General features: G+C 31.8%; 1 protein-coding gene across 1 annotated transcript; it reads left to right on the forward strand.

Moving 5' to 3' along the window:
- Window positions 1–307: 307 nt before the first annotated feature.
- Window positions 308–2,695, forward strand: LOC127107076 (phospholipase A1-IIgamma). The gene is made up of 3 exons (XM_051044349.1): window positions 308–756; window positions 1,605–1,804; window positions 1,895–2,695. Exons 1-3 carry the CDS (start codon window positions 387–389, stop codon window positions 2,504–2,506), a joined length of 1,182 nt encoding a protein of 393 aa, XP_050900306.1. The 5' UTR covers window positions 308–386; the 3' UTR covers window positions 2,507–2,695.
- The last annotated feature ends 6,385 nt before the right edge of the window (window positions 2,696–9,080 follow it).

Here is a 9,080-nt window from a genome sequence, read left to right on the forward strand (position 1 = left end):
GGCTAGACTTCTTAAAACACATACAATTTAAAATGACATGTTTCTTTAGTTTAATTATAGTCTTAGGAGTTTTAGTACTAGTGATTATTGAACTTAAGTTCCATTATTTAGAATGCAGCCAAAAAAAAATAACTAGAGACAAATTTTCCATCTGTTTAGTCTTATACTTAACTTGAGGGATTAGACAATGCATTAGCTGGCAGGATACATAGTTTATTAATTAAAAAACGTATTAGGTGAGACTTGCTAATCCCAATTAACAAAATTTTAAACATGATGATAGGTCTACATGTTGGAGTGTGTATATAAAGTGAGCAAATGTATCAAGCCTAAGCATACATACTTATTGAGTTATTATATAATTATATCACATATTAAGCCTAAAGATGGGTAGCATAGCAAGAACATGGAGAGAACTTAGTGGGCAAAGTAAGTGGAAAAGTCTATTAGATCCATTAAACATTGACCTTCGTAGGTATGTCTTACACTATGGACAATTAGCTCAAGCTACATATGATGCTTTCAACTTTGAAAAGTTATCTAAGTATGCTGGTAATTGTCTTTATTCTAAAAGGGATTTCTTTTCCAAGGTTCATTTGGAAATAGATAATCCTTTTAAGTATTCTGTCACAAAGTATATCTATGCAACATCCAAAGCAGGTGATAGTGAATCCTTTCTCTTGAGGTCATTTTCAAAGGATGCTTGGAGCATGGAGTCAAATTGGATAGGGTATGTTGCTGTTGCCACTGATGAAGGTAATATTCATGTCATTTCTAATAAGTTATAACTATTTTGCAACTAATACTAACCTATTAAGAAACATATAGATGCCTTTAGGATTCGAGCAGGTGTGTCACATTATTCCACACACGGTGGTGTCTGATATTTATATGATACTCGAATGATGGATATTAAAAAAGTCAGATAAGTGTCGGAAAAATCAGAAAAATATCTAAAAATATAATTGCTTTCTTTATTTTGACATTTTTTAAATCAGTATGAGAGATCCGTATAACACTCATACATCAAGAGTCGAATAATTCAGATAAGTGTTTAAAAGATGTGATTTTTCTTTGCTTAAACAAATCCTTTACATTAATGGACAAATCTTTTATATATATATATATATATATATATATATATATATATATATATATATATATATATATATATATATAAAGTTATAAGTTAAGAAACCCATAAATGGAAATTTTTTATTGAAAAAAACAATAGAATCATTAATTATGACTTTCTATTAAGTTCACCGCGCAAATTCCAAGATTTTTTTACTTTATTTATCTCTTAACTTGTGCTCTTGGGACATAAGTTAACCTTACCCATAAAGTTAAACATAAAAAAATTATTAATAAATAATTAAAGACACTAATTATGTTTAAAATATTTCTAACTCCTTTACAATCAGCGGTATTGGTATCTAATGTTTTTGATATTATCGCTATTGAAAAATATCGGTATCCTATGTTTTTGATATTACCGTGTTGTAGTATATATGATCTGTGATGTTCTGGTGTCCGTGACAGAGTTCGTGTAGATACTAATTAATTTGTAACTGTTTTTAACAAATTTTAACTATATTTAACAGGTAAAATAGCATTAGGGAGAAGGGACATAGTTGTTGCTTGGAGAGGAACGATTCAAGGTTCAGAATGGGTTAGCAATTTCCATTTGGATTTGGATCCTGCTCCACTAATATTTGGCACTGAATCTCGTGCACAATTACACAATGGTTTTTACTCCCTTTATACTTCAGAAAATCTCACTTTACAAAGTGCCAGAAATCAGGTAATTATATAGTTTTACACATACGTATATATCTTTATATATTTAGTTTTGTTTTTAAATTATTTTTATTGTGATAAAAAAAATATAAAGGTTCTAAGCGAGATTACAAGACTTGTGGAGCTATATAAAGATGAAGAAATTAGCATAACGATAACCGGACACAGCTTAGGTGCTGCACTTGCAACCATAAATGCTGTAGACATAGTTGCTAACAAATTCAACATCCCTAAAGATCAACCTCAAAAAGCATGTCCAGTTACAGCCTTTCCGTTTGCTTCACCTCGTGTTGGAAACTCAAGCTTTGCAAAGATTTTCTCTGACTTCAAAGATTTGAGAGCATTGGTCATTCGAAATGAAACGGATGTTGTTCCGAAAAGTCTCTTACTTGTCTATTATGCAGTGGGAGAAGAGTTGTTGATCGATACAAGAAAATCTAAGTTCTTGAAAAGTGGGGTTAGTGCACATAACATGGAGGTTTATTTGCATGGAGTTGCGGGAACACAAGGGAGTAAAGGAGGGTTTAATTTGGAGGTGAATCGTGATATTGCACTTGTTAACAAAAGTAACGATGGCTTAAAAGATGAATATGATATTCCTATAAATTGGAGGGTAGTTGAGAATAAGGGTATGGTTCAACAATCTGATGGGAGTTGGAAGCTTATGGAAGAGCATAATGATGATATTCTTGCCATTCGTGCTTAATAGTTCGTGTAATAATTTGGCATTGTCTTGGTTGTTGTGTTTATGTTTTTCTTATAAGTTTGCGTTTTTTTTGTTGTTTTGGTGAATTGTACGGTTAATCTTGAGTACAATGTTGCTCAAAATTAGCCTTAATAACATTTGTGTTGTTTTTTAACTTGTTGAAAAAGGTTTAAATGAACTTTAGTTTTTGTCAACGGTGTATCCAATGATTAAGGGCAACGTCCAAAAGATTAATTTGAATACATAAGTATCAATATCACAAAACTAGGGAGAATAGTAAGCCAGGTTTGATTTGGTTTTGAAAAATGATTTTTTAAAATTTAAAATCATTAAATTTATTTTATAGTATAGTTTTACAAAACTATTTTAAAAAATATTTATTTGAAACAATTTATAATATTTTTCAACTTTAAAATAATTTTCAAAAATTAGATTATCAAACATATTTATATTTATTTTTTAATTTAAAAAAAATTACAAAATAATTTTTAAAAATTAAAACTCATTCAAACATGCTCTATATTGGCATAAGCTATTTTATAATATATGAGATAACATGAAAACAAAGACAATTTATTCGTTAAAAAAAAATCAACTTCTTGTTTTTTACACAAAACTATATTAGTTAGGAAATGCTCTTTCCATCCTTACTGGTCCTCCCACGCCACTGTGAAAAGTTATTAATATCCATAATGTCCGAAGATGCATATTCAGACGTGCCTTTTTTCACAATTTCTCAGACTAGATTGAAGAGATACTCTTTTTACGTTAAAATCTAGTTTGAAGATGCACATCTGTATGTATTAAAAGTGTGTCTGAAGTTGGATCTCCATAAACACTATTTATTCAGAAACATGTTGGTGGTCCAGAGAAGCATCTCCGAACGTTTTTCTTTCATGACATGCGCCAGAATCCTTCCCTCTTCCTCCTTCATTTTCTAAAAAGCTCTAAAAATATAACATTTCACCTCTCTCTCTCTCTCTCTCTCTCTCTCTCTCTCTCTCTCTCTCTCTCTCTTTCCCCAACCATTGAAGCATCTATTCATTGCATTGAATCATCAGTGAAACTCTTTATCCTTCTTTCCATCATCCATAACATCAGAACATCTTCTTCTCATCAATCAATTATATTTTGGTAAGTTTTTCTAATTTTATTTTCTTTTTGTGTTTTGATTTGTAGTCAGTTTTTTAGGATACATTAGCTGTTTTAGGCACCTTAGATAGTAATGTAAACAAATTTGGTAGGTTAGAACAACATGCAATGGGTTTTCTAGAACTGTTGGGGCATAAAATGGGTTGCTGTCATGGGAGAAAAATTGCAGTTTTCTCCGGAGATGCATCTCCATATTTGCTCTACATTGTTTTAGAAAATGCATCTCCGGATTGGACTCAGTAAATAAATTGGGACATTTGGTGATTTTCTCTAGGCATGTTGTTGATATTTGTCTTTGTTTTATAACACATGTGCAATAGATGAAGACAACAGTGGTCGGATTAGGCTTGAACGTGTGTCTCAAACCGCATCGGTACGACGTGATAGGGCCGCAACGAGGACCACAAGACCATGAGTTAATCATAACCCGTTTGATTATGCATCTACTTTTCATGCCCGGTCGTCTGGTTCTCATAGCCGACTCTCCCAGACATCTCAGGCATATGATGCAGTAGAATCCAAGGATCATGAGACCCCTGTTGACCCTGAAGCCCCTAAAGCCCAGAAGAAATCCGACCAGGATGCCCCGTTAGAGAGTTATTCAAGAGGGCCATATGACACCTCCTTACTTTATAATTATGAGTATGTTTTAGGCATGTCTGAAATGGAGAGGTATATTTCTTTTCTTTTTCAATACATATATTGTCAACTAATTAAATCCATAACGATTATGTTTTCTTATTTCAGGAGCATGATTGTTTGGAAATGATTAACCACGAAAGAAAGATATTGATTATCCCTAGACTCTACTACATAGTCAGGACTCTTTCTGAATTGCAGTCCTCAATTGTCCCTAGTGGAGCGCATGGTTTTCGAGTTACGGAATGACATGCAGTATAGGCGGCGGAGGAGGCAAGAGGTTAGACATACCTAGTAGTTTATATTGGGATGTATTATTTTGTTGGGAATTTTCAATGTATTATATGTATGAATTATCTTAACTTTTTTTATTTATGTATGAATTTTCATCCTCCTTTAACTTTAATATAACTAAATTTTATTTTGATTTTATGTTAATATTAGTTAATATAAGTTTACCTCACAAAAATTAAAAGTTTGGACAATATTGTTGTTCTGGTATGATTCAGAGATGATTCTAGAGATGCATCTCCGAAATAAACCCCCATTTGTATTTACCACGTTTTCAAAAACTTTCAGGGGACATTTCGTATATGCATCTCAAAATACACCAAATATTCATACGGAGATGCGTCTCTAGACCACAATTTGGTCAAAAATGTGGTGGATCTCAGAATATCACATTTTGGATGTGATTTGGGTGCGCCCAGAGATGCATCTCCGAACACCTGAAGGATAGTTTCAGATTTTCAAGGATGTGATATGCACATGTAATGGTGGAAAGAGTAGTCCCTTATTAATTAAGAAGAAGGTTTTTTGGGGCCTAATCAACAATTACACAATGTAATCTTCTGGCCTTATTTTATTTGGCTCTCTCATAACCAGTACTACTAATCTCACCCTAAAATTTGAAAATATCCATTTGATTTTGGAAATTCATCTTTGAATGCATCTCAAATATACCAAATACATGCGTAAATAAATCACCCGTTCATTTTGTAAAAAAAGTCCGGAAATATATTTTCAGAATTCAAAAATACATTTTCGATGATTTTTTTTACCATATTCAAATAAAAACATAAACATAAAATCCAAGCACTTTGTACCCAATTATTATTTATTTCTCACTTAAGCTTCCTCTATTTCTTCCTTTCCTATGTTAATATCTTATTTTTCTCCAATTTAGTTTAACAAAAAAAAGAAGAGATTAGTAGTATTAAGAACCAAGTTTCAAGCATCTCAACTTCTTACTTAATTTGAATCATTAATTAATTACTTATTTAATTAATATTCAAGTTTCTTAATTCTCTTCGTCTTCTTCTTCATTTTTTATATCTTTCAAACATTATTTATTCTTTTAAATTTCAAACTTAACTTTTTTCTGTTAGAGCATTGTAATCGTAAGGCTCGCTCTCTTCGTCGCTTCATGGATTTCGTTGTTAGGTTTAGATCATGCATGTCAATGTTGTTCAAATTTCATGTTAAGCTTCGATTCTCCAAAGTCGTTTTTGAGGTATAAGTTCTACTACTTCAACACTTTTTGTTTAGTTTAGTATAAATAAATTATAGGGAAATGTATTTATGGATTCCATAAATATATTTTTTGGACTTTTTTTTACAAAATGATGCCTTGGTTCACTTTCGTATGTATTTGATGTATTTGGGGTACGTCCAGAAGTGTATCTCCGAAATCTAGGAGTATTTTCAATTTTTCACGAGGGTGTGGGTGCATTAGGTAATTCTCTCACTTGTGTGCCATTTTATGGGAAATTTGGTTTTCTTTCCTGGATCAAAAAATAGAATTAGCCTTTTCAAGAGTTTAGCATCTTCTAAACTTCATTCAAGGTATTTGGTTTTCTTCCCTATATCAAAAACATAAAATTAGCCTTTTAAGAGTTTAGCAACTTCAAAACTTATGTCAAGTCGTTTTCCATGTAACTTTTCATTTTCCATTTCTTTGTAAAACCTTTTTGAATTTTAATACTCATGATGTTTTCAATTATCATGATGGAAATTACAAAAAATGAGAATTCAATGGAAAAGATGAAACGAAGGTGTTTATTTTCATTGAATCAAATCTCAAGTTAGTTACGGCTTGTGCATTTATAGTATAGGTAGGGATACTAAGTAACTATAACAAAATTGCAAACAAAAATAACTTACTTTACAATAGTCACGATTCTCTGTGTATGATACATATCAATAATGGTGCAACTTCAATAACTTGTTATGTAAGGTATTTCACAATAAGAGCTTCAACACTCTCCCTCAAATTTTATATAGTTGGTGTAATGAGTTGATATTATTTGGGTTGTTGTGTTTATGTATATTTTCAAGTTTGCATTCTTATTATTATTTTGGGGAATTATACGGCTAATGTTGAGTACAATGTTGCTTAAAATTAACCCTAAATATATTTAAGTGTTATTGTTTTACTTGTTGAAAAAGGTTTATATGAATTTTAGTTTTTTTGAGGTGAATTCAATGATTAAAGGAAACATCCAAATGTTTAAAGTATAATTCTTTGTGTCAAAGAAACACTTTTGATGGAGTCTGTTGTTGTTGAAATGCTCTACGTGTCAAAACTATATTAGTTGTCAAAATATCGTAAGAAGTGTGTCTTCAACAGAAACTTTAGACTTAGCTTTATTTGTTATTGCTTAGTTGAGTTAGTTAGGTTAGTTGGAGATTGCTTGGTGTGTAAGCAATCTCAACTTATAAATAGGGATGTACCCTATCATTGTAAATAACACATTATGTGAATAATATTGTAGTTTGAAAGCAGAGAGAAACTCTGCAAAAATTCTTCTTCTTCTTCCCTTTTCTCTAAAAACCCTAATATCTTCTTTCATCCCCAATTCATATTTTCTTTTATCCTTTCAATAATCATCGTGCAACGATATCATCTTGCAACCAAGGTTGGTCAGTTTACAACATCAGAGTCTGAGGTTTGTAAGCTCCCCTTGAGTCTAATAGTCCATAGATTGAGTTTTGTAAGCTCCCCCTAAGTCCTATATAACTTATTTTTGTAAAATAATATTCAAATAAAAGCAATATCAACATAATTAGGGTTCAGGTAACTTCAGAACATTCAATAAATACTTTTAAACATCTTAAATACTCCCATGAATTTATCCCCTTTTTGTCATCAACAAAAAGTAAGATCGAACATGTGAGCATAGAAGAAGACAAAAATATCTAGGAATAGAAAATTATGTGGGAAAAAATGAATTTTGATAACACATAGCAAGAACAACCTTTGCTCTTCCCGATAGAGAGAAACATCTATAATTGTTGAAATATTTATGCATTTCTCAAGACAACCACATGTCATTCAAGAATATCAACCATCAAAAGTAATTATTACAAGCATTAAATCAATATACGTTTTAACTTCCAAATCGCAACGTACAAGTCACTCAACCTCCTCTATAAATTATACCTTCATAGACATACTTCTCATCTTTTCAACCAACTATTCTTATCTTCCTAGCAACATGAGTTCTCCATCAGAGAAGGCTAAGAGCACTATATCGACAGAGGCCGGTGTTGTGAGAAAAATTATTACTACGGTACAACACCTTCAAGAGTCCAGTGAGGAGGCCCAACCATATGGTTTGGCTGCTGTAAGGGATGCTCTGAGGGTAAGGAAGCATAAGAAGAATCATAAGAAGTTGAAGAAGAAGAATAAAAGGGTGCCAAGGAATATTTTTTACTATGACTTAGATGAAAGAAGTGAGGAGTGTGTTGTTGACTAGGAGGATTCTTTTAGTCTTAGGGATTATTGTTCTGCTCCAAACAAACTTATGTAATCCCATAAATCTTGTACTCTTTCCATATAATCAATGAAAACAATTTCCTTATTTGCAATGATTTTTTTGATTAGTTGTTCCATTTGAATGTGTTAATCATCCAAGAGATTTTTCAGAAATAATTCATCCAAAAAATAACTCAAAGAAAGCAAAGATTATTTCTAACAATTATCAGATAAGAAAAAATGATTCCTAGAAAAGTATAACTTAGAGTAAAACACATAAGCATGCATATAAAAAAATGACAAGCAAAAAAAATAAAGAAAGTAAAGTCATATATAAAGAAATCAGTTTAACAAAGAAAATAAAAAAATGGGTTCTAGATCCTAAGTTTAAGGTTTCTTCAGAAGATCCAAAATAGCTCTAAGATCTGAACCTATGATGTCTTGTCTAGCATCCATAGACATCATCATTTCATCCATTTCATTTGACTTGACAACCATGGCTTAGTAAGTAACAACAACAAAATCCAGGTTCTTCTCAACAAGATCTTTCCTAGAACAGGAGGATGCAATAGACTCTGAAGTGACATCCTTTAGATTTTGAATAACTAATGCAATAATGGTCTGGAGAGAATCCTTTTTCTGGGGACAATTCCACTTAGTAGAATATGCTACTAGGTCAGATTCAAAAGGTCTCTCATTGACCAGACTCTGTACTTTATCTAAAAATATATTTTTGATTACATCCATGTTGGTTTGGATAGTTTGTGAGAGGGATGAAGTTTTTGTATGAGAGGGTCAAGTTTGAGAAGATTGGTTTGTAAGGTCAGGTAATTTTAGGGAGACTTCGGGGTAAAGGTGGTCAAAGGGGATTTATTCATACTCAACTCTAGGTTTAGAAGCAAATTGAACTAGAGATAGATTTTGAATAACTTATTCAGTTTTACTCTGAAGTTCAGATACAACTTGATCTAAAAGTTGAATATGAACACGGCTAGGTTCTCTATGAAGAGATGCTGGGGTGAAGGC

The sequence above is a fragment of the Lathyrus oleraceus genome, chromosome 7, assembly GCF_024323335.1.
Source record: "Lathyrus oleraceus cultivar Zhongwan6 chromosome 7, CAAS_Psat_ZW6_1.0, whole genome shotgun sequence".
In the NCBI taxonomy this organism is placed as follows: domain Eukaryota; kingdom Viridiplantae; phylum Streptophyta; class Magnoliopsida; order Fabales; family Fabaceae; genus Lathyrus; species Lathyrus oleraceus.